Source organism: Quercus lobata, chromosome 3, assembly GCF_001633185.2.
Source record: "Quercus lobata isolate SW786 chromosome 3, ValleyOak3.0 Primary Assembly, whole genome shotgun sequence".
In the NCBI taxonomy this organism is placed as follows: Eukaryota; Viridiplantae; Streptophyta; class Magnoliopsida; order Fagales; family Fagaceae; genus Quercus; species Quercus lobata.
In genome coordinates this window covers 61,909,971-61,937,630 of record NC_044906.1, presented here as the reverse complement: position 1 = coordinate 61,937,630, position 27,660 = coordinate 61,909,971, and the positions used below count along the sequence as shown (strand labels likewise).

The following is a 27,660-nucleotide window of genomic DNA, read 5'->3' as shown; positions in this document are numbered from 1 at the left end:
TTTCCTTTCGGCTATTCCATTAGATTCCGATGAATAAGGTAGAGTTACCTCATGTATTATGCCATTTTGTTCACAAAATTCCTTAAAAGGATTAAACTCATATTCACCACCTCTATCAGTTCTAAGTCTTTTAATCCTTTTATTTTTTTGGTTCTCAACTTCACTTTTTTACTTTATAAACATCTCCAAAGCTTCATCTTTGGTTCTTAGTAAATAAAGTTTAGTGAATCTGGAGTGGTCATCAACAAAGATCATATAAAATCTTTTACCACCTCTAGTCATAGTGTGTTTTAAATCACCCAAGTCACTATGTACCAATCCAAGAAGCTCGGTTTCTCTTGTTACGGATTTACAAGGTTTCTTGGTGATTTTAGTTTCGGCACAAATTTCACATTTTCCCATATTAGCTTCACTTAGTGAGTTAATAATTCCACATTCTTTCACTTTCTTTATATAGCCAAAATTAACATATCCAAGTCTACTATGCCAAACATCAATGGAATTAACTAAGTAAGCACAAGAAGATGAACATTTTTCATTAATAACTTGATCAACATTAAGTACAAAGAGACCTTCATCATCATAGCCCTTACCAGCAAAGACTTCATTCTTAGTTAAAGTAACTATGCCACCATCAAATAAAACTTTAATACTGGCCTTACCAAGCAAATGTACCGAAACGAGATTGTGTCGAAAGTGAGGTACATGAAGGACATTATTGAGTGAACAAGTTTTACCAGAAGTTAGCTTCAAGAGTATCTTCCCTTTACCACTCACCAGCACGGACCTATTGTCTCCAACATAGACACATTCGGTGCCTTCCACCATAGGAGTGTAAGAGCTAAACTCTTCTTTGAATGCACCAATGTGTCTTGTGCAAGCCGAGTCAACTACCCACCCCTTCACTTTTGTCACCAAGTGTGCCTCACACACCACCGCCGCAATGATCTCTTTGGTTTGCACCACATTTGCCTTATTTGATGTAGAGTCTTTGTTGTTGTTCTTATTGTTGTTGAAGTTGCCCCTCGCCCTACATGTTGCCGCATAATGACCTACCTTGCCACAAATAAAACAATTACCCTTTTTCTTTTGGATTTGAGGATTTGGGCCATTTTTATTATAAAATTTTCCTTTTCCCTTGAAATCATGTTTCTTATTATGTTGTGGAGGTCTAAAGGTTCCTCCCTCTACAACATTAGCCTTGGAAGTAAATTCCTTAGCTCTAGAAACTTTTTCCGACATCCTATTCATTTCTTCAATTTGAATTTCAATGATAGTTTGTTGAAGATTTGAATAGGTTCTATGGTGGCTATACCGGTGTTTATACTCTTTCCAAGAGTCCGGCAACTTAAACACTAGGCCATGAGCCACAAACCTCTCGGGTAAAACATCACCCTCTTTAGCTAGGTCGGATACTAATTTTTGAAAATCTTCAACTTGGCTAAAAACACTTTTTTTCTCAACCATTTGAAAAGACATAAATTTAGCCGTAGCAAATTTTTTAGCACCATCATCGTCAAACCCATAACAACCATTAAGTTCATCCCATAAATCTTTAGCATAAGTAAAATGACAATAATTATTAAACAACTTGTTAGATAAACCACATTTAATAGTATGAACACACAATTTATTTGTTTTTTCCCACTTTGCTATATTTTTAGGATCTTCTTCGGGTTTAGGCTCATAAAGAACCCGGTCAAGTTCGGTAAATTCCAAGATGGGCAAAACCCTTTCTTTCCAACGTTTAAAATTATTTCCATCAAAAGCCTCAAGGTTTGTAATTTCCGAAATGACCTAAAAGAATCAACAACTTGTTTCTTCATTTTTAAAACACAAAAATCAACCTTTAAAATTGTTGGAAAATATGGCTAAATAAACAAGTTTTGATTCAACAATACAAATCCTAAAAAATTAGCAATGACAAAAATAAATAAATAGAGTTAGAAAGATCTCACAAATTATAGAATCACGCAAATGCGTTGTTTTTAAAGGTTGATTCATGCCACCCGGAGTAGAACTCGATGTGAATGACTCTATTGGCCAAACAACCCCCCAAGATTAGACTATAGTAATTTCTTCAAGTTGATCACACACTCAAGCAAGAAGAACTAGGAACAACCTTAATTTGCCTTTCCTTAAAACTAAAAATTGATGCTGAAATTTTTAGTGGAGATGAGCAAGAAAACAGAGCAAAAACAGAGGGAAGAGGTGGCTGCTATAGCTGAAAAACTTAAGAGCTGAAGAGAGGAATATAGGGTTTTATATACTAACTAATGTGAGGGCTGAAGGGCTGCATGTAATAGTCACTGTGCAAGCCAACGGGCTGCACATTTAATGCCCAACGGGCAGAACTAAGATGGGCTGAAAGCAAAAGATAAGGAAATGGAATGAGGCCCAAGAGAGACAAGCTTAAGTCCAACACAAGCCCAACTTCAACCCTTAGCCTATTGTCTTTCAAGTTATCACTTAAGAGGTGTAAAGGTTTATAAACATATATGCAAACTCATCTCTAACCAATGTGGGACACAAGCATAGTTTAAGAGTTTGAAACACACATACTCCAACACTTGAAAATGTTAAAATTCAATCAACAGTTGACATATAAGAAGGGTATAAAATTGGGTGTAAGAATGAATGTGTCCCTAGCATTGTTCAGAACTGGTTTTAACTATGTTGATAAGGCTACTCTCTTTCAACCAAATAAATGTTGAAAGTTGTAACTGATGTATGTAATAAAAGTATCTTTGTGGTCTCATTAAAACAAAAAAACAAAACAAAAAAGTATTTTTGTAGGTTTTTATTAGCTTAACTAGTAAAATCTCTTGTTGTTGAATAGGAGATTTAAGATTCAAATTTTGCTTACACTGAAAATCGATTGATGTCGTGATCTGTAATAACAAGTAATCATAATGAAACGAATATCATAGGTTGAAATTCAATCATGTGTGCATATGTGTGTGTATAAAATAAAAGTATCTTTATTATCATTAAAAAAAAATGTATGTTTAGTTTCAATATTCAAACAAGCTCTAACACATGAGTTTAACACAACCGTCATCGCGTTCCTCACCATTTCAAAAACTGTTTATTTCACCCATTTCATGATTCAAAATAGATTTTTTGAATCTAACCATGTACAAACTATTACATCATTTAAAATTTTAAATAACATGGCATGCTACTCTTTTAAATTTGTAAAATATAATCGGCCTATGAAATAGACCAAATGGCTCGTTTTGAAATAGAAAGAATCATTTTCCCATCGTGCTAAGCCCATAATTCAACCTTCTTGTTTTTGCAAAACGAGCCCGAACTTGCTGGACTGTAAATGGCCCTACATGTTAAAGAATATTTCAGCCATTGATCGCTTGTTACTCTTTGAATGGGCGACAATTGGTAAACCGAATAGCAAAGTAAATTATGAGTTCCTTTCTTAGGTCCAGAAAGCCCAAATCATGGCTCCAGTGATTCAAACAACTCTGTCACCCCCAACGGCCCTATCTATCATAGTGACCATATTTCGTTTTTGCCTTTTAGCGAAAGCGATTGAACTTTAGAAGATGCCACTTTATTCAGTGGGTATATAATCTGTGTGACAAAAGAAAGTAAAGGTTAAAAGGTGATATTAAAGGCTCGTTTGGTACATGTATTAAATACATGTTTTTAGTTTTTAAACAGGATTATATGTATTTTCATACATTTTTTCACTAACCCGTATTTCTAAAAAAATTGAAAAATGTTGTTTAAACACACGTACCAAACAGACCCTAATTCACACAGAATGTTTTTGTAAACTAAAAACGTCATAGTAAAACACAATAAATTTTGCTCTTAAAAAAAACACAGTAAATTATGTAAAAGAGTTTTTCTCCAAGATTAGGGAAAATTATTAAATACTCTCAGAGTATGAAGAAATGATGCTCATTCTTCTCACATTCATGATGGATCCTACTATAAATTTAATGAGTAAACCCCACTATGAATGTGAGAGGAGGATGCCTTATTCTTTGTATTCCGGAAGTATCTAAAAATTACTCTAAGATTAGAATCACGGCGTTGTGAGAAAGTACTTCCCTCTCTAACTATCTCGTTTATAAATCCAATCAACATCCAACAAGATCAAAAGAAAAATAACGAATAGCTAAAAAAAACTTTTCAATCATGCCCCAACCAACTAGTTAAAAGTAGTGGATTGCCAAAGAATAATGGACAAAAAGACTTGCTATAAGAGCATCTGAGTAAAAAAAGTGGGGAATTAAAGCACTAATTCCATAATAGTACATATTCCACAATTTTTTTTGCCCTTTTTTTTTTTGAATAATTCAATAGTTATAATAGGAAATATGAGAGAATTTGAATTCGAAACGATTCTATTAAAAATACTAAGAAGTACAAGTTAAACTACATATCTCGAGCCCTTGACTATCTTGAATTGTCTCTAACCGCTAGTTAAGATGATCTAGTTGCAATATGACTAAAATTTCAATTCAATCATGATGACAAAATTAATGGACGATGTTAATAAGCAGGTCACATTTCTCTTTCTTTTTCGAGTGAATGGTCTCAAAGAAGATGAAAAGAGAAAGATTGGAACTAATGAGCTTTATTGGAGCATGGTTGTTGGTCGAGTAAGCTATTCAATATTATGTAACCATTAGCAAAATTCTGATTAGGTAGTACTTCATTTCTACAAATGCTCACAAAGAACAAGGGTACGAAATCACAACAAGAATGGGAATAATAATATATAGTAGGGGCTACGTGGGGACCTGTTATAATAACTTTGCTGTTAGGGCATCACAAATGCAAAACCAGCAAGTTGGGTGTGGGACTGTGTTGTAATGGTTAAAACTAAAAAAAAAAAAAAAAAAAAAAAAAAAAACTTGTGAACATGTGCAACCATGTGCGTTCCGTTCCCACCACCACCAAGGGTCCAGCTAAGAACAAAACGGAACCACATGACACTTATTTCACCACATATCACTCTATCTCTGCTTGCTTCTCACCACTCTGGCCTCCCACCATCAACGTGCTCTTTCCTAGCTACCTAGACAAGAAAAGAGCACAACTCTCCTCACTCATTTCATATGTATGTGCACTCGTTATCAAATTTGTCTGATGATTCAAAAGTCATAACAGGAAATAGGAAGAAATTTGAATCCTAAACGTCTTTATTGAAAATAATAAAAGATGTCGGTTGAACTATAAGACTCTTGGTCACTAATGCGCGGATTACTGACTGGTTTATATTTTATAAAATAGTGTTTGTTATTTGGTAGTAATATATAATCCCCAAGTGTAGGGAGTTTGGAAGTACTTATTAATTAAATTCGATCTATTTGCTATACCGTTTACATTCCACAAAGGTCTCACTGTCCATTTCTTTCTCGTTTCGTTAGCAAACATGGGGTTTCATTTTCGTATTTGGTGGCAAGAGACAAAAGAATGTGCATTACTTATCATGCATAAAAGCATTGGTTACGGCAACTAGCTAATATCGTGGCAGGAAACTGTTGAATAATGAGAGAAATATCTTCCATCAATAAATTATATAAGAGATATGGTACAAATATCATGATTATGTATATTAGAATATCTATATATATACCTCTCCTTTGTATATTATGAAAAGTAATTCAGCATATATAATGAGGTTGCTTCTCATTATTTATGGGACGTATAAAGTATAAACCATATCTGTTCTTTGTCACTATTCATCTTGAAAAGAAGAAAGAAGGCTTCTGTTTTTTTAACTGATAATAATGTTGATATCCCCACAATAACACCTCACTTTGATTAGTACGAACCAATTATGCAGCATATATACACAGCTCAACCATGATCCTAGGCTTTTACAAAAGAGAGGGAAAAGTGCATGTGGAGAAGTGGGAGCTACATATTAAATGCTACTGCCAATGCTTAATAAAATTTTCTAACTTGGGGTAAATCTATTACTTTTCACTTCCAATGTTATAACTTTCACTGATAAGCCTACCACTATCATGTCCATGGGGAAAAAACCAGAGTTAGTGATTTTATTCTTCACCAAATCCCAACAAAATTGTGGGTCATACTTTTCTATTAAGATGTATTTTTACCCCCCTACTCATGCTTATACATGCGTAAACTCTTCATCAAAATAGCCTAGCTCCACTTATGCTAATAAATTCAGAAATTAACTAATTCTTCATATCTATATGCAGACTTCCCATACTTATATATCATCACCATTTGAAGAAAAAGCAGAGTTTGATTTTTGATCCATTCTAAATACTTGGTTCTAGCTAAGAGAACATGTTTGGGAGAGAACATCTTAGAGAGACTCCAATTTAGTGATTAGTATAACAGAAAGTTAGGGGCTATGTTATATTAATCACCATCTCTTATCATTTTTATTCAATGTTGAACTTTACTCTCACACGTATTCCCAAGAAAAGAGCTTATTTAGACATTAAGATTTGAGAATGGAACCTACATATATCACTTTCTGTGTATTATGAAAAGCAAATCTGCTTCCAACTTGGGGAGACCATACAAAGCTGGAAAAGCTGTAACCTCTTTTGTTGTTAGATTATATTAGTAGCAATTAAGTCCAGGCCAGGCCTGTGCTCGATGTGGTTGCATTATAAGGTAAAGCCCAAAACTCCCTCTATCCTATTAAACTTAAAAAGAGAGACTAAACCAGAAAAAGATTAGAGGGAAAAAAAATATTGGTAATTAAAGAGACTGAAACAGCGAAACCTGAAATAGTGGCTTATCCTAGAATTTTATGATGACTACAAACCAAATTTATATGACCATGTCAATCTAATGAATGGTCGAGATCAATGAGTTGGCAAATCACATGCACGGTATGGGGTGTAGGGTGCAATCTACCATTGCAGGCTATTGGACCTAAGGGCCCTCATATCATATGATCATATCTACATATTAGAAACCCCTACAAACAAGTTGATCATAGCTTGTTTCTGCATAATGGAAGTATCAACTATCAAGTCATTGTCCTTTCTTATTGTATACATTTGATTCATGCTTCAAGAACTAAATGTGACAGCCACGAAGGAGACAATGCATAAAGCCCACCGGCACTTGAAACTGCCATAGAAATTGACTTAACATGACCAGCCAATATCTAATTTGATGGCCATATGCCATATGAGCCAGGGTAGCCTCCGGGACACGCTTTCACCAAGTGTCCCTCCACGTACGAGTGTTTTCAAGACTCTGTTTTTTAATGTACTGAGTTCGTTAGAGTAATAAATTTCAAATATGTAATTAAATTAGTTAACAAAAATAATATGTTTGAAACTGATGCAAAAATTCTGAGCGAGCTACTCGTCCAAACACAAAGTGTTGGAAGTTTTGCAATAAAGAAAGTCTGTTGAAGGGCACCGGTGTAGTATCAGCTTAATTGTCTCTGATTTTTAAGTCATAAACTTCTTAAAACTTAGATAATTGTGTATGAATTTAGAGAGTGAGATCTTTCTCATATATCTAGCAAATGGGGCAATGCTGCCTTTATATATAAAGGCACTTTAAGTGACCGTTGCCTTTATAAATGTTTCATTCTATAATTGTTATGCCGGAATTATACTATTCATAATAGCCACAAGATCATTGGAATTCATGAATGACCGTTGGAAATGGTTATGAATTAATGGCATATTAAATGTATTCCATCAGTTATGCTTTTCTTTTCTGGTCCAATTAGCTGCATGATTGTTCATTTAGGTGGGCGAGCTTGAATTTGGATAATTAAGACAAGGATAATAGGTTTAAGGTTATTGTACATCACTGTATGGTGGAACAAGTAAATATTGTGACTGTGGCTTGATGGAATATCAAGAGTTGGTAAATGACTAAACTCTAAACTACCATAAATTTACATAGAAATGCTACATACTCAAAAAAAAAAAAAAATTGACAATTGATAGTGAAATTTGAAATCTCAATCATTATATAATCAAACATATGTTGATGCATAGTTTTCAAAAAAAAAAAAGAAAAAAAAAGGGAAACTCGATCATGTAGGTTACTTCCATTTTTCTTGTCCTTTTATTCAATACATTATTTCTCTTAGTATTAGTACTCTCTAGAATTCTTATGGTAACTCCTCCAATAAAGTTTTTAAAATCTTATTAATCCATTTTTGAAATGACTGAAGGATTTTTTTTTTAATATCATCAATAATTTAAATAGGTACCAAAATGGTGATGGTCAACTTTAAAAAAAAAAAAAAAAATGATGACATGGTAAAATTTAATCCACTTATTTCTAAAGAAATTGGTAATATTTTATAACTAACTACACCAAGTTCAATTGGCCTACGTCTATTGATTGGAACAAGGTGGTCTTTATCAGCTTCCTCAATGCTAGACCAGGCTAGTCAAGGTTTCTTATACCTATTTAAATAAATACCAAAATGATGATAGTTGACTTTTTGTGAATGTTGATGACATGCTAAAATTTAATCCGCTCATTTAAAAATGAATTAGTTGGATTTTATAACTATCTTTGAAATGAGTTATTAGTAGGATTTTATAACTTTCTAGATCTGGTTCAAAATCTTGATTGCAACAAATGGTTTTATCAACTTCTTCTCACTAGACCTAGCTAGTCATACCCATTTGAAGTAGGGTACTAGGTAGGAAGAGTTAGTGCATTATAATTAACTAGACTTTAAAATACCTTTGAATTCACAAAGTAGAGATCTGTAATCCATTATAAAGTAGAGAACAAGAGATTGAAGATCTATTATTGATAATTAGCTTATTCAATTTTACAAATTCCCAACCAAACTTAAAGGCTCCAGAAGCTTTAATTTCCAAGCAAAAACATTCTTACACAAACTCTAATCGATATTCTGTCATATAACAGCTATTTTTTTACTAATCAAAAAGCCATACAAACCCTGCAAATTAAGGAAATGAAACCAAAATCTGATTAGAAATTCAAAATTTTTTAAAAAAAATTTCTTGCAATAATTGCATATGAAAGCCCTACGCCACAGGTGCCAGTATATGCACGTGAGTTTTAGCTATCTTCTTCAACCTTTTTCTGTGTGCATTAACTCAACCCACGAGCTATGTATCATGCAAATGTACAAATATATACGAACACATACCAGCTAGATATAGCCAGCAAAGCTAACACACCATTGCTCTATTCTGTGAATGGTAAAATGCGGCATTAATGTTCATATCTACAACGTACGTGTGTACATATATATACATGTCAATTTTTTTTGATGTTATTATGTGATTTTACACATCTATCAGAGGCATTATCATACCTCACATGGGCATGGGGTTTTTAATGTCCTCGTGAACCCCTGGAACTTTCTGAGAGGCATATATGTTGAAAGGTACGTAGGGGACCGCCTTGCTGTTCATACATTCTATATATAACACCTTGCTTCTGCTGATATCTATTATACACACTTGTGCTATAGCTTCTGTGTGATTGTTCATTAGGGTTTACCATCCTTGGCTTTGAAAGTTTCTACCTTTTAAATGATTGTCAAGAAATATACGGAGATGTCATCATATATTTTCTTCTTTGATGAGTCTAATTGAAAAAGCCATATATATATATATATATATATATACACATATATGAGTGTACATATCATAAAATTTGAAAAGTTTTGTACATATCATAAAATTTGAAAAGTTTAGTACAAATTTAAAATAAATAAAAATTTGTAAATGTATCAAAGTAGTCATTTTGTAGCATTGTTTTTATAGATCAAATTCTTTATGTGGAAAAAAAAAAAGAAAAAAAAAAGAAAAAGAAAAAGAAAAAGCTAACATGTACATTTTATTTATTCATTTATTTATTATTTTTATAATTTGGTTGTTGTAATGATCAATAAGCCTGCATTTGGATTGGATGTTTTGCCCAATCTGCGCGTTTTGCATTTTTTAGTGGGTCCCACGAGTATTGTTTATTTTTCCACCAAACTCAGCAAAATACGAATTTTTAGGTAAATTTGAATCTCACAGCATTATTTACACCTTTAAAAATTATTTTGTTACAGTGTTTTTAACAATAAATTTTCAGTTTTCAGTAAATAAGCACTGTCCAAACACACTCTAAAAGAGAATTTGAACCCTAAACATTTCTATTAAAAACAATAACATGTGCTAGTTGAATTATAAAATTCTTGACATTGACTTGGTATGTTTACAATTTGAGGCAAAAAAAAAAAAATCAATTTTCGAAGACTTCTAATAAAACTTATCTCAAATTTTAGGAATCAATTGTATATTTCCACTAATTATTTTCCATGTGACCTGGTTACTTACCTATGTAGTAGGAAGAGATCAAACTTCTAGATAATGCCACTCCAAGTAATTTCCTATCTCACAATCAAATAGTGATAAATAAATGCCTTGATATATTAGGCATCAAAAAGTAGTAGCTCAAGATTTGTCAATTATAAACCTTATGCTAGAACCCCTCTAAATTGATTGCAGGAACCTGACAAGGGCCTTCTCTAATTGCACTAGAGCGCATATATAAAAGGAAGCTAACAACTGTGTTGATAATCTAACTAAAATGGGAGCTGATCTTATAATAAACTTCTTTATTTTTTGAATGACCCACCACCTGTGGCGGAAAGTTTGCTAACTAATGATAAAGCCGACCTTCTTTGTAATAGACTAATTGTTCCCTAATATTATTATGAGCATGTTTTAACAAGGATTAGTAGATATCATCGGAGAATGGAGAATTTTAAGAAAAAAATTCATTTATTTTTGTGGGATCATTTGTACGCATTGGTGGTGAATAGTACCATATCTTACTTCAACAAATCAAGTATATAGCAATCAGCACGTTAGCTAGCTACCTAATTGAAAGTTGTGACTTGTGATACTTGATATGATCCTCACATGATTATATTATTTGATAAACTATTGAGTCTGAAACATGTTTGTACCCATTTTTCAACAGCCAGGAATGATTTGGTTTGACCTATCCAACAACAGAAAATTGTGTGTTTGATTCGATTAAGGGACTGATCATGGAATCATCGACAAGTCTCAACAAAGCCATGAGTCTAGATTCAGAAAATATTGATTGCCTGAAGTTATAACAATTTTACATTAAATAGAATTAATCATACTTGAGGGATTAAATAAATAAATAAGCCATGCTTGAACAACCATATAATTACTTAACAAATTTCAATTAAAAAGTCATCTTGACCTATCAAGATATATTCAACCATGCGTGTCGAGATATGAACAAAAACTAAGATCCCCATAGCAATACGAGTACAGGAGTCTGGGATATCCAAAAAACAATTATCCTAATAATACATATAATATTTATAAATAATCTTTCCTCGTAATTTATATCATTGGACTATTAGGAAAAAATTGCCCATACTGCACGTCTTTTTCAATTATATTATATAATTATAAAAGTACAATCATGGGTGAGTTCAATTACTACAAACCAAAATAGGAAAAATAAAACAATAAACTCTACAATACAGTACATGTTAATTTGTTCAATCATCACCAACCAAAATTCTAACACAAACAATACATGTATTGCCAAAACATGATATAGAATACTAATAACTTTGTTTTTTTTTTTTTTTTTGGGAAACAAATACTAATAACTTTAATTATTAAGTATACATATTTAATGGACTATCTATAGAGTATAGAGGAAACTATTTAAGGCTCTACAGAAACATATCATACGAATCAAATAGTCAAAACCTTTCCCTTATAGTTAGTGGGCCATTCTCAAAGATTTGATCACACATCACCCACGAAGTGGCAACCAAGCTGTCTCCCCACTCTAGCAACCTCGTTGGACATCACCAATACCACGTCTATAAGCTTATACATATGTATTCACGGACACATCTAATTTTATAAATTGTTAATTTTATACGACTGTAAATGATGAACACTTTCTAACTTTTTATACCGACTACTTTTTTTGTCGACGCAATCCATGTAAAATTGAGTGTGTTTATAGTATTGGTGATAGATGAAACCCTCGTGTACTAGTGGGGCCAAGTGAAAAAAACCTCAGAAGTGTGATTGATCAATAGCCGTCGATGACAAGAGAAGACTTAGATGATGGGATCAGGACGTGTGGGAGAGGGCAAAGTGTCGGGATTCGGGGATTACGAGGAGAGATACTGTAAAGTGTAAATGTAACAGAAGAAGTAGTGGCTGGCGTGAGCGTAGGAGCAAGCTGTCAGACACGTGCTTGGGCCCACAATAGGTAATCAATATGGGCCACCCACCCAGTCCAACTCTCTCTAAAAACGACGCCCAACAAAATAAACAAAATACTTGAACTTCTTGAGTGAAAATTTTAAATTATTTTTAAGAAAAAAGTTGATGGATTGTTTTAGAAATTTTTTTGTGAAAAAAGAAAAAAATTGACTTTTTTTTATACAATTTTTCATATTTTTCATAAAAGTAATATTAAGAGCTAGTTCGGTAGGGCATTTCAAACACCTATTTTCAGTTTTTAAATAACATTATACACATTTTTATACATTTTTTCACTTACATGTATTTCAAAAAATTACAAACAACACTGCTTAAACTCCTCTACCAAACAGACTCTAAAACTATCTTAAATTTATATCTTTATTTTTAGAAAAGTGCTATTATGCTCATAATATTTTCACAATAAATTACAGGTAGTAAATTGTTATTGGTTTTGATTTGAATTTATTATTGAAATTACTTTTTGACCTACCAGAAACTGCAAATAACAACCTACCACTTAAGATTTGTTGTGAAAATATTATAGACATAATATTTTTATATATTTCTAATTATATATTAATTCAATGTTTTTTTTGGTTGATGGGTCAAACTCACAAGTTAACAAGTTATGAAATTGAGTGGAAATGAGTGTGTTTTTGTTTTTTATTACTCACTATAGCCTCAATGGGGTACACGTCCAATTGTCCAAAAGCCAAAGCAACAAAAATATATAGCTCGGCTCACATGGCCTCGTCCGTCCTATAACTCCAACTCCCACACCCTACCCTTTTCATTATTTATAGCTCTCTCATTTCTCATTTTCTCTTTATAACTTTGAACATTATATCCATCCATTATTAATTTTAAATTTTTCTTTCTTTCTTTCTCTTTAGAAAGGATCTTGGCCTCTTTCTTTTGTTCTTAACAATGTGCTCTAATGGTTGCAAAGAGTTTGCTAAGGTGAAATGTAGGAGAAGGCGGAGACAGGCGGCTCGCGGGGCGGTGAAAATGAAGGTGAAGAAGCTGCAAAGGCTGGTTCCAGGCGGGGAAGGCTTGAACCCGGATCGGCTTTTTCTTAGGACTGCAGATTACATACTACATTTGAGGTTGCAAGTAGATGTTTTGCAAACTCTTTCCAAGATTTCCAAACCATGAGTTTATATGTTATATCTTATGTTATAAGTTATAGACTAGCTTATTATGGCTTCTGTATTGGTTATAATGTAAGTTCCTCTTTCTTTTTTATTTATTTATATTTGGGTTATATGTAAGTTCTTGAAAATTCTGTTGGCTTATTGAGTAGTTTCTATATATATTCTGCTGAGTTGAGTAGCTTACTTTTCTATGCTATTACAATATTGAAAGCTTTGAGAATTTAGAAAGTTCCAAATTCAAGGGAAGGGTAATTGTAATTAAGTTTCATTTCTTTTCCTGCATTCCTTCTTTATCTAGCTCTCTCTTTTTCTATGGTTTGTTTGTTCCTTTTCATTTGTCTTCAACCGCAAGAGAAAGTTAAAGTTTTTCTTTTAGGGTTTTTTAAAGTTTGATACTTGGTCCTATAATTTTGTCCCCTCTCTCTCTCTCTCTCTCTCTCTCTCTCTCTCTCTCTCTTTGATTTTCAATGAACATTTTTGGCCATAGGCAACACCTTTTGAGACTTACCATTTTATTTTAAACAGCTTCTTAACTTCTTGGGGTAAGGACTTATCTTTTAATTTACTAAAGAATACTCAACATAAATACAGTATGAATGACATGAATGCAAAGTTTTTTTTTTTTTTTTTTTGGGGGGGGGGGGGGGGGGGGGGTGGGTGGTGATAATGATGCTAAGTCTTTTATATATACGTTCACATTATAAATGTGTGAGTCATATTTACACCATCTACATATTATAGATTTGCTTTTGGAAAATGATCCTGCATTTTTGCTTAAATTTTTTCCTCCAAACTTTTTTTTTTTAATTTTTAATTTTAATTTTTTTGCTACTCTAGCTAGCTAGGGGGAAAAATGAAGAAGAAGAAAGATAAAAGATTCAATATATATAAACAAATTTTAAAAACAATCACATGAAATTCACTGCTACTGCCATGCCTTAATAGTTTAAATTTGGAAAACAATGAGTGGTGTACGATTTTTAATGCCTTCATCATTTCTCAGACTTATATCTTCCTTGGTACCATATACAAGTTTCTGCTTATGCACTATGGTCCCCCTTTCTTCTCTTCAAAAAATAAAATAAAATGAAATAAAAGAATGGAAGATTTTGGTAATGGCGGAAAAAGTAAGGAATTAAAATGAATGCAGGCTCAAACCATCATTTTGCACTGCAGAGAGTTCCATAAAATTTCTGTCAAACTTAAAACACCAATAAAAGAACCTTCTTTTTTTTTTTTTTGAGAAGATCAATAAAAGAACCTGAATGGCTTATACTCTTGTCCAAGGGGCCAAAGCTGTAAAACAAAATTTTGAGGCTATTTAATATGGACAAAACTTTTTTTTTATAGAGATAATTACAACATATTGCTAAAATTTTACACCTTATGTTTTCCAATTAAATTCAACCACACGTTTAAAATGACTAATGAACTACATAGTTGAATTCAATTATTAAAAAAAAAAAATTGTATTGCATTAATCAATGCAATCACATAATTGAATTCAATTAGGTAATTTGAGATACAATTGCTAAGAGTATTAGTTCAGGAAATATTTTTATAAACTTTTTATGGAAAAAGAAAAAAGTAGCTTATTATTTTGACAATTTTTTTTTATTTCTCATAAAAATTATGTCAAATTAAACTTTCCTAAAATTGTCCATTAACAAATGCTACGAAGGCAATTGTAATTAGGTTTTATCCATTCATTGCGCATCATTGGCACGATAGTCACTCCACACATACAAAATTCTTGTGAAGTGGAAATCACAAGAATTGGAGTTCAAGTTTCTAGAAAAGAGTTTCTTACACACATATACTTTTTTTTTTGAAAAGTCACACATATATACTTAGATTAAATTTGAATAAAAAAAATTTATGTTCTATCAAAAATTGAGTTTTGTCCATATTAATTGTCCGCCAGTCAATGCACATGGTCAAGAATAAAGACTAGCCTGTACATTTAATATGCAACTTGTAAGAGAAAAATCGAAAGCAGTTGGGAAGTTGCTCTCTCTCTCTCTCTCTCTCTCTCTCTCTCTCTCTCTCTCTCTCTCTCCAATTCCATGGATCTCTTATATTCCCACTTGGTTTTCTTAAAGATTAGAATCTATGCAAATAGTAAAATGAGTTAGATGAGATAGCTCAAATTTTCCAACCCAACCTAATTTAGCTGATACAATATTCCACATTACTAGACTTGACCAAGAAGATGAATTAATCTTAGCTGCTCTTTAAATTCAACTTAAGCAATATTCCTAAACATGTGTTGGCAAAGTGGGGAAAACAGGATTGTCGGTTGGAGCAATAAATTCCTACCAAGTTGGACCAGGTTTTACTGAAAGAAATTCTATTGGAGGATCGAATTGGACCGACCTGAAGTTAAAGGCACTCGTGAAAAAAGCAATGTCAGACGGGTACTGATTTAATGAAAATGATACATGTGAATGTGAATGTGAATGTGATACTGATATATACTTGTCTTCCAAATGTTTTGGTTTATATGAAAATTGGAAGTATTCAACTGAATTTCACATGATAAATGAAGTTGATAGATGTGCACATATGTATAAGTCAAGAACCCACTTCACAGTTCACACCTCAAAACTAGTTCTGTACATTTATTTGCTAAGTTGTGGGTTGCGTTTTCACATTTCACGAGTCTCTTTCCCACTTTTCTAAAAATGAGTTTCTTAATTTGCTATGTTTTCTTATTTTTGTAAACCCTTGAGCATGTCCTATTTTGCTTTTTGGGTGAGTACGCATATATAGTTCTATTTTTCATCATTTTCATTTAGAATTTGGATGGTAAGCTTTACTCTCTCGCTCAATCGATTGTTTCAACGTTCTGAATAGAAATCGTATACCCAGTGTTTCACTTTATATTTTACCAAAAAAATAAAAACATAACATAATGTGGATGGTGGAACACTAAGAATGGAACAAATGATTTCTATGTACCTCTTTTTATGTTTTTCCAATGACAAGAATAATAATTGAGCCTGAATCCCAAAATTCATCTCTACTTTGTGACTTTCATGTGAACTAACTGGTACAATATGTCTAAATGGATTGTGGAACACAAAAAAATAAAAACATAAGATAACGTGGATTGTGGAACACTAAAAATGGAACAAATGAAAATGTTTTCTATATACCTCTTTTTATGTTTTTCCAATGACAAAGAATAATAATTGAGCTAGCCTGAATCCCAAAATTCATCTCTACTTTGTGACTTTCATGTGGACTAAATGGTTCCATGTCTACATGTACCAGAAATTGCATTAGTACAAAGAAAGAATCATATTTTTTGGCCACACCACGAAAGCTGAGCACTGAAAACAAAGAGTCTAATCAAAATCAAGCTCGCAGAGACTACCTGTACGCAGGAAGGAGGGCCAGTCACTATTTGTCACATAAATTCAAAAGAACAACAGCTCAAGCCAAAAATGACTTAGTTAATTTGTACTGGTTTTAAAAATATTTCTAAACCATTCTTTGGACCAAAGAACGTGAAACCAATGACCCACCATCCTTTCAAAGCTTTATTATCTTCGACTTCGTCGGCCATATACTTACAAAATTTCAAAATGTCATACCCAGCTATCAAGACCAGGTTTTTCCTTACTGAATCTCTCTCTTTTTTGTCTTTTGAGCTAATCTTAAAGTACAGGCAGTATTAGCCAAATTAGGACACATATGGCAGACACTTAATTTTATATATATATATATATATATATGGATCCGGTTAATGTATGCATTTAAAAAAAAAAAAAACTATTGAAAATTGAAAAAACTATAAAAAATTTTCCTAAAATAGTTTACTAACATATGTTTTAAGAGCATACGTTAGTAAAATCCTGGGTCCGGTTAATGTATATTCTTAGGGCATGTATTAACAATCTTTTTTTTTTTTTTTTTTTTTTTGAAGAGTATTAACAATCCATTATAAGAAAATTTTTATTAAAAATTGAAAAAGCTGTCACTAGTAACTTATGCCCTTAGAGCATACATTAGTAAATCATTTTAAGAAACTTTTTATAGAAAAATGTAAAATTAATTGATTGTTTTGACAATTTTTTTAATTCTCTATAAAAACTTTCCTAAAATAGATGATTAATGTGTGCTTTAAAGGTATACATTAACCCGACCCATATATATATATATATATATGCATGCCTGCATGAAATTGAAGAGAAGTTATAACTATTTTCTAATTGTGCATGCCTTAATATTGGTTTTCTAGCTTCACACTAAGATCCAATGGCTATGGAAACTAATCACAACCGTTGCTTCTACTTCTTCATTTTTTATTTAAATTTTTTTGCTAAATTAAGATTCATTAATCAAGAAAAAAATAGATAATATATTCTCCGACCATCTCTCTACCGAAAAGGCAGCCAACACTGCCAAATTGTGAGCCTTTGACTTGGTTAACCGAAGCAGAAAAAAAAAAGTTTTCAAATAACAAATGAATCTAAACACTCACATTAGCTATGGTAAAATGACACGAGGGTCAAAATTTGTTCAACCGACCTCAAAAATTACTCACATCAATTTATGCATATATTGTACAAAATGTATTTTAGCTATAGTTTTTGCGCAAATAAGCATAAGCACTGTAGTTGTGCATATCAATTTTTTGTTCTTTTTTTGCATTTTCCAAAGATATATGGAGAGAGTGAGAAATTGAGAATAATGGTTGTGATGTGTGGAAAGAGAAACAATTAAAAATAAATAAATAATGTTTAAAATAGATAATTTGATGTGTATATTTTGAAAAATAATTAGATAAAAATAGGAAAAATAAGTTATTATACTAAAATGTATAGAATTTTTTTTTACACAAACTGAAGTGGACCGTTGCTTCTGTGGCATACGACTTGTATGGAAAAGCTTTTAGTGGATATGGGCCCAATCTTTGAAACTCCTGCAGCATAGCACATGTTGATACCTTTTCTTCAAAATTTCATGGTCGGAAATCTCACGCATTGGACCATGAGCCCTTTCTGGTTGCATATGTACATAGATTCCTTCTCTTCATTCTTCTTCTTTTCTCAATGGATATGTACCTTCCCACCCATAAAAGCTGGAATTTTCGAAGCACATTGACAAGTTTTCAATGGAAAGCTGATCTAGAATGTTGAATTCCATGGTTGAAAATGACAATATTTGTTGACTTAATTTCAAAGGGTACGTTTAGGGTCGGTTAGCTAGGGAATAGCAAATGTATTCTTTGGCTAATTTTGTTTACAAAATACATTATAAACTGGATTATAAAAGTGAAAATTAACTGGATTTTAAATTTAATTAAGTTAATCCAAAACATATTGACATAATTTCAACTAGCACATATATTATGAAATGAAGGTTATCGGGTTACTCTTCCCTTAAATCTCAACTTTCATCTCTAAAGAAAAAATATATATAAATACTCTCTCTATATTGCTCCAATTCTTGCACAATCACATCAATTGGCCAATTTAGACTGCCCAATCCTTCTACACATACCTAGTAAGTTCTAATCTAAGAGGGCATCATCTTGAATTCAGAGTTGATTTGTAGTTTTTGTACTGAGTGTTCAAACGGGCCATCTTAAACACGTGGATTAAACTCTAGTATTTTAGGAAGAAATGTGAGTTGTGGTTCGGAGGAATAAAATGACATTTTGACAAATTGTCTTAAAGTTCCATTGATCCATTCCATGAGTGGTGTTGTTGATAAGCTTAGAATATTTGCATGCTCATGAGAGTCCATGGCAAGTACACAATGCAATAAGCTGAGTAACTCAATGCAGCTCCATGACCTATAGGGGTGAAGAAAAAAAAAAAAAAGGAGAGAAAGCTCCCACCTGCAGCTTCAAAGTTGCATTTAATGTTGGCTTAATTACAATTATACTCTCATGTTATGAGTTATAACGTGAGATCATTTGGGTTATTCGAACCTACAACTTTAGACTCACAGATATAAATTATAATGGTTCATAAAAGTTTCTTACCACTAAGTCACCTTTCTAAGTAGTTAGATTAACAAATTAATATTCTCTATTCAGGCTCAAACACCCAAAAATCCCACTTCCCCATGCAAAAAGTATAAAAAATAAAAAAATAAAACCTATTATTTAATATTGTTGGGTTGTGATAAAATCACTCTTTACAAGCCTTTTTTCTAAAAAAAAAATTCAATTGTAAATACCACAAAATGTTTTGGGCATATATAGATGAAGACAAGGAGAAGAAAAACGAATGATAAATTGATAACTTAAACATTAACTCTCTGTAACCAAAACATCCCAAGCTAATTCCACTCCAAAATTTCCAACAACAAGGTTTCTCTAATCCAGCAAAGTCTGAAACCAAGTTTCCTTTTATTTAACAACATTATTTGAGTACCCTTTCTCTTATAAGAGACAATTTCACATTTATGATATATATATATATATATATTTCTCTTATATTTTCATTTGTGCATTTCTAATGTGACAAGGAAGTTCTTGAATCATGCTTCTTGAAGGAACAGAGTGTCCACTTGTAGTTGCTGCGAATCATGCTTATTGGTGTGAATTCTTGAGCTTGACTTCTTGAATCCCTCACATTTATTCAGCAAAGGAGATAAAAAGATTGGTTATTTTGTATCTTTGTTGGTGTGCACCAATTTTTCTCCCTTTATATTTTACTCTTTATTTATTGCTAGATATTCTTGTCTAATGTTGCTAAACACATTTAGTCTTGGATTTACTGCTAAACCGTAGGTCCATGCTTTTTTTCTTTTTCTTTTTCACTTTTCTTTAAGGCATATAACCGAAGCATTAAAAAATAAAATATTTATTTGATTGATAAAATTAAATATGTGCACTTGAATATTTATTTGACTGATAAAATTCAATATGTGCATTTGAATTAGTTTTTTTATTAAAAATTTATTTATTGAAAGTTGACAATATTACAGTTGACTTAAAAATAAAACTATGTATACGCAAATAAATTGAAAACATAAAAGATAAAATAAATCCAAACTCTCACTTTACAGCAACATCGTTGATAGTTGATACCACCCAAGTAGTTGTTAGTTGCTGATTAATTGGCCACCTCCCTCGTTACTAGTTATCACCTTCTTTTTCTTACTTTGGTTGCCAAAGGTCACCGCCATATAGATAATTATTTGTTGACTTATTGATTTATTTGTGTCTACCAAACATCTAACTAAGAACCTAATTAAAAAAAAATTGTTTTGCTCTACCAAACATAAAATATTTTTCATGACAAAGTCAATTTTCAACTTCTTGCTCATTAATTAATTAATAACCCAAGGAAAAAAAAAAAACACAAAAATCTTCTCAAAGCCTTTGTGCCTTTTGAGTCTTGGCTTGTGTTTCATAAAATAGCAATACATCAAATTTTCGGCCTTTTCTAACACCCCAAGGATCCATGGACCAGATTACTATTGGGCCATGTATTCCTAACCCAATATTGTCCAATACTTGCAACAAAGTGTAGTCTACTAACAACACTCCATGACCTGGCTAATGTCCCTAGTAGTTGAAAGTACAATAATTGTGCAAATATGTAATAATTGTAATTATGGTGATTAATTGATTATTATGATTATTATTATTATTGGGAGCATGTTAGCCGATGTCCAGGTGCACCCCTTAAGAGTATTCACGCCAGTTTATATAAAAATAATTTTTTTATGTTAGAATAAGAATTATTTATTCTATTTCAACTAACCATTTTTCAAAATACTTTCATCATATTATTTATTATATTTTATATATTTTATTTTATTAAAATATCAAAATTTTTTGATTTTTTAAATCATTTATCTCTCATCACAAACAACAACCAACATCCATTACCTTCTTTTATCTTGGTAAAGTAAAGAAATAATATAAGTTTGTTTTGCATAAGCTATAGCACCTCCTAAATTTGGACAAGTATCGTAGCAAAATCTATTTTTGCATAATGAATATATGAGTTGGTGAGTTTTTTTTTTTTTTTTTTTTGGGTTCATTGGCCAAATTTTGGGGTTTATGGTATTTTAGCCAAACTAATATGAATGCTAGGAACCAGGAGGATCAACCATTATTTTTCTCTTGATCAATAACAATATGCATTGCACAGTAAATTTGAAGAAGTAGACCATTATCTCTATGATAATGAGACAGCCTATGAATAACATAGAAGAGTAGAACCCAATATCCCATTGCATTGGAAGTTAGAAAAAGATAATAAAAAAGAAAAGAAAAAGCTAATAAAAAAATACCCATTTAACTGAAAGTTACTTGTCTCCAACATAATTCATTGCAATAAAAAAAAAAAAAAAAAAAAAAAAAAAAAAAAAAAAAAAAACCTTAATTAGTACACTTGAAACTCATTAACCATCATCATTATTTATTATTATTATTATTATCTTTTTTAAGAAAGTTATTATTATTATAGAAAAAATTAACAGATGTCCTAAGATTCTTAGTTTATAAAATACTTTTAGAAACCTTTTTAAGGAAAAGAAAAAAAAAAGCATTTGACTCTTCTTTTTTAATTCTTTATATATATATATATATATATATTTGCCATTAAAATAGTTTTAAACTTTTTTAAAATAATATATTTTCAAATGTTCTTAGGTACTCGTCAATTGACCCAATTATTATATAGAGAAAATGACTAAATGTCATTTATTTTTAAGTATGTAGCTACACCCATCTTTCCAAAGTATATGGCAAAATGCCACTATTTTAGAACTTGAATTTAACAATGTCGAGTTCTGTGTAAAACTCTATATCCTCAAAATCTAATTCTACTAATCGCTAATCCGTGCGATGTACAGGAATATCTACTGAATGAGTTTGAGGAAAAAAAAAAAAAAAAACCATTATTTTTGAGTTGGAGTAGTTAGCAAAAATGCATAAAATTAAATATATATATATATATATATTGAACGAAATAACACAAAATTTTATTAGTTAAGCAGAAGAAAGTAATGTTGTTTTATTTATTAGTTTTTTGTGGGAATAAAAAACAGACAGAATGTTGTGTCTTTAGTTTAGTTTGTGTTATATATATAGGTATATATAAGATAGGTTGTGATATATATGTCAAAAATGTCAATTGGTCGAAAATGTGCCTATTGACTAAAAATGTTCATATTGAATAAAAATGTGTCTACCAAAATGTATCTATTAAAATGTCACAACCCTTCATATTAGATATATCAAAAGGTGCTTATTGACCCCGAAAATGTGTCTATTGGCTGCAAATGTGCCCATTGAATAAAAATGTGTCTATTGAAAGGTCATAATACTTCATATGGGATATACCAAAAAATGCCTGCTGACTGAAAATGAACTTATTGAAAATGAAAAGTCACAACTGTTAGGTATTTTTAAATATATACATGACATTAATTTATGTAATCATGTGGCGTAATAAGGAGTAGTCAACAAAAAGTCAAATATTTTAGTTTTATATTATATATAGATGTGTTTTTTTTAAGTAGAACTAATGTATATTTTTACAATATACATGAAACTCAACGTTACTAAACTTAACATTATTGATGTCCAGTTTTACCTAAAACTCAACCTCAGAAATATCGAGTTCCATGAGCAAGAATATTTTGTTAGATATTTTAGACAAACAAGTATTTTACTACATACTTTAAAATAAAAAATATTTACCCATTTTGCCTTTATTATTTCATCTAACTGTAAACATTTGTAAGGCAAAAAAATATAAGTGTGTGCATGCCTAATCTACCAATGAAAAGGATAGTCGTGACACCTATAAAGATTTGGCCCTGTCATTCTAAATGACAATTTTGCCCCTGTCTGTGGTTCTTTGTATTTTTTTTAAAGATGCGACCTTTTTCTCATTCCCTATGACCTCTGTAGTCTGTACCTTCCATTATAAAAAGAAATTTAAACCCCTGAAAAGAGGGTACCATTTTTTTTATCAGGGTTTTTTTTTTTCATTTTTTTTCTGTTCTCACTGCAACAAACACTGTCCAAGACAAGACTCACCAAGCACATGGAAAATGGCACCCTTAATGGCAGGTTTTTCACAGAGCTGAGGTAGGTAAACTGCAACTTAGACATCTATGAAAGGCTGTTTCTTTTTCAATATTCTTTCTCTTCTTTCTTGCCAATGCAAAAGATAAGAGGTGGAGTTTCTGGTAACAGTAAAATATTGTCCTTTTAACCAGTTTGGTTTTACAAATCTGAGTCAAAATAAAAGTAGATTCTTTCTGCATATTATTTGACTAAACTGTGTGTTTGGGTTTCTTGTGGGAGTGCAAGAAGTAAAAGTGACTATTTGCTTGTTTACCACATTACATGAGTTGGGGTTTGATTCTTTGGTGTCAAAGGAAGCAAGGATAAATTGTTTCTTGAGGGTTACACAACACTTAAACACATATTGATAACTGAGTGTTTGTCGCAATTCAGCAGAGAAAAGTGGTGGTGAATTTAGTATGCCAATATCCTAAAATGTCTTTGGTTCAATCTCAAGTCAGACTGAGAAATGGTTTTCTCACCAGCCCTCCTCTTTCTCATCTACTTTCACCTTCTTCTTCTCCTTCATTGCCGTATAATACTGATTACCAGAAACAACCAAGCCCATCATCATCATCTGGAAGTAAAATAAGCCCAGCAATCCTTTTTATCATAATTATTCTAGCTGTCATCTTTTTCATATCTGGTCTACTTCACTTGCTTATTAGATTTCTCACAAAGCATAGATCTTCATCATCAAACAGTGAATCAAACAGACACCCAGAAATTTCTGAGTCTGATTCTTTTCAGAGACAATTGCAACAACTCTTTCAACTTCATGATTCTGGCCTAGATCAAGCTTTCATAGATGCTCTCCCAGTTTTCCTCTATAAAGAAATAATGGGTCTGAAAGAGCCATTTGATTGTGCAGTTTGTCTTTGTGAGTTTACAGAACAAGACAAGTTGAGGTTGCTTCCAATGTGTAGCCATGCTTTTCATATTGATTGTATAGACACATGGTTACTATCTAATTCAACTTGCCCTCTTTGTAGAGGGAACCTTTACACACCTGGGCTTGCTGGGCTTTCCATTGAAAACCCAGTTTTTTGTTTTGAGGACCCAAGGGAAGAAGATGAATTTTCAAGCAATGGGGCCAGTGGGTTCGTTTCTGGTCAAAAGCCTGCAGAAAATGCCATTATTAGTGAAAAGAGGGTATTTTCGGTGAGACTTGGCAAATTTAGAAGCTCAAATGATGAAGGAGTAGGAGTTGTAGTAGAGAGAGGAATGGGAGAGACCAGTAGTAGTAGTTTGGATGCAAGAAGATGTTACTCATTGGGATCATATCAATATGTGGTTGCTGATTCAGAGCTGCAAGTTGCTCTATGTCCCAATAGAGTTGGTGGTAGCATGAGAATTGTGAAAGGGAGAGGTGAACAAAATGGGACTCCCACAATTGATGGGGATGGTGAGGGGAAGAAGATTAACATTGGAAGTAAAGGTGATAGTTTTTCTGTTTCTAAGATCTGGCAATGGTCCAAGAAGAGTAAATTCACAAGTTCTGCAGAAACACATATGGGTGGTACTGGTACATCTTCTCTTACTGTGGGTTTGCCATGGTCTGATAGACCACAGGGTTCATCATGAAGGTATTCAATGTGCTTTGTACTTTTTTTTCATTATGTCAAATTGCCAATGGATTCATTTCTCAAAAGCTTTTTCTCTCAGCTTTTTCCTTTTCTTCTTTCCTTATTTTTTTTGCTGAATTTTCTTCTTTTCTTATTAATGAATGGTTAATTCCTTACCTAAATGCTAACTTATGTGAATGGTACTCATTTTTTTGAACTTTATGGCAAATGGCTCTTGCACTTTATCTTTTCAGTAAAATTCCTTACTCCATACATCTACAATTTGATGCTTTCCTCTTCCTTGTTACTTTTTCTTTTTGGGGCAAAATTTAGGAATATTGGGTATCCAATTCTATTCATAGACATTGTTGCATTCACGATCAACTAACAGTGTTTCCCTTTTTAATAACAATTAAACTTAATACAGCCATGCATTTGAATATAATTGAAAAAACTATTGGAATAAACTTATGGAATTAGACATAAGTATTGTTTTATTTTTTAAATTCCTCCTCTTTATGGGGGAGTCATTTAGTTTATTCAGTCAAGATGTGATCATAGAAACTTCTCTATTCATTGGCAAACCAATGTATGGGGTTTCAAGCAAAAAGAGATAGTAAATCTTAATGGAGTGAGTTTCAGTCAGCTCGACTGAATAAATCTTAAATCTTTGATTAAAGAACTTGCGTTTGAATCTTACCCTACCTACATACATACAAATAAAAATAAAATCCATAGTTGAATTGACATCACTTTGTCGTTGAGAAGTGACAAACTCAGAAGATCATTAGCATCCAGTGATACAAATTGCAAAATGCATTCTATCCATTTTCGCTTTTATTAACACCAAATCCACAAATAGATTCCCACGTTGGGTGAGGCATCTTGAAAAAAATGTAAACGTACATTTTCACTGTAGCAACAGTTAAAAGCTTTTTATTCTCCCTCTACTGTCACCAAAAAGTACAGAAACATGGTTTTCTTTTTTGTTGGTATGTATAAAATATAATATTATTTTAATGAAAGTAAAATGTAGGGTGTGTTGTTAAAGTTGTTATTATAAAAGATATAGAATGACTTTTCGGTGATACAAAATGTTTTTTTTGCTTTTCCACTTATGGATGTGAATTCTACTAACTAACTTTTAAGTATATGTTTGACATTAATTTTTTATTTAGTTTTTAAATTTATTTTGGTAATGTATAATTTTCTTTATATCTCATATTTTTAAAATTATAATTATATTTTAATTAAACTATCAACAAATAAACTAATATTGTAGCCAAATTCCAAATTCACAAATCATAACGGTGGGTGGTTGATACTTCCTGTTTTCAACTTTATACCATGTTGCTAATGCATCAGTCCTCACCTTTTTTTTTTCCTTCAACTTGTGCTAATTTTTCTCCTTGTTTGAGATGGGACCAACAAGCTGCTATGGTTGAGCTTCACGTGTATTCACAAGTCACAACTTTTTTTTTTTTTTTTGGGGTGAGAAAACACAAGTCATAACTTTTGTGCAACTGGAATTAGCTTAATTTCTCCAACAACATTATAGTAGCTTTGCACGCTTTCCCCATTTGAACCGCCCTTCTTGATTACATTTTTTTTTTTTTTTTAAAATTTGACCATAGATCAAGCATTTACAAATATATAATAAATGGATGTCTTTAAAGGAATTATTAATAAATTTTTTTCAAAAAATTTTGACATAATTTTTATAAGAAATATATAAAGCCGTCAACAATAAGTTGCTCTTTTTTTTTTTCATAAAATATTTCTTAAATTAGTTTCTAAACTCCGTATCCCTTGACATCTTTGACATCTATATATATATATATATATTAATAGGTAAAGACGAGAAAATTCAATTAGGTTTCAAACTTGAATACAATTACAGTCTAATTTTGTGCCACGTGTCCTATTTAATCTAAATTTTAAAATTTTGTACTAAGTGAGTTAATTCAGTGTAAAAATTAGAATTTAATTTTATGTCATGTGTCCCATCTAATCTAAGTTTTTTAAATTTTTGTGCCAAATGATTTAATTTAGTGTAGAAAACGGAGTTCAATATAAGTAAACCATAAAAAAAATTAATCATGTAACTAAAAACAATTCAAATTTATAAGTCATTTATGTAATATACTATGACTATGTATAGTCCATTACTAATTAGGTTATATATATACAAGCCAAAGTTTAGAAAAAATTCAATTAGAATCGAAATTGCATTTTGCTTTTGTTAGCTTTCCATACAAATTAAATTGTTTAAATTTTTGCTGTTATTTTTTTTTTTTGAACTAATGAGCATATTTTTTATACAGTTTCTATTCAGATATTTTGTATGCGAAGATATTGGACGTAACAAACTATAATTGAGCTGAACGATCCCATGTACCTATCCTCATTCAATTTAGGAGATACTATTTGATCAATTTATTATTTTATTTTGTGTTGTATTAAGTAGAATTTCACATACAATAATTGTAAATTGATATTGTATATGTAGTATTTAATAGTGATTTTCAAAATTATATGTATAATAGCAATGTAATGAGAAACTTGACGTAACCAATAACATGAAAATTGCTAGTAAAAACTATTTTAATACCTCAAATGTCCTGATTAAATCGATGAAT

The 27,660-nt window shown here is 31.6% G+C and overlaps 2 protein-coding genes across 2 annotated transcripts; both read left to right on the top strand.

Annotated features, from left to right (window-relative positions):
• The first annotated feature begins 12,991 nt into the window (after positions 1 to 12,991).
• Positions 12,992 to 13,633, top strand: LOC115982081 (transcription factor PAR1-like). Its single transcript, XM_031104589.1, has one exon. The coding sequence runs from the start codon at positions 13,179 to 13,181 to the stop codon at positions 13,404 to 13,406; it is 228 nt and encodes a 75-aa protein (XP_030960449.1). The 5' UTR covers positions 12,992 to 13,178; the 3' UTR covers positions 13,407 to 13,633.
• A 9,691-nt stretch (positions 13,634 to 23,324) lies between these two features.
• On the top strand, positions 23,325 to 27,491 carry LOC115979245 (RING-H2 finger protein ATL47). Its single transcript, XM_031101227.1, has 2 exons — positions 23,325 to 25,042; positions 27,346 to 27,491. Exon 1 carries the CDS (start codon positions 23,892 to 23,894, stop codon positions 25,038 to 25,040), a length of 1,149 nt encoding a protein of 382 aa, XP_030957087.1. The 5' UTR covers positions 23,325 to 23,891; the 3' UTR covers positions 25,041 to 25,042; positions 27,346 to 27,491.
• The last annotated feature ends 169 nt before the right edge of the window (positions 27,492 to 27,660 follow it).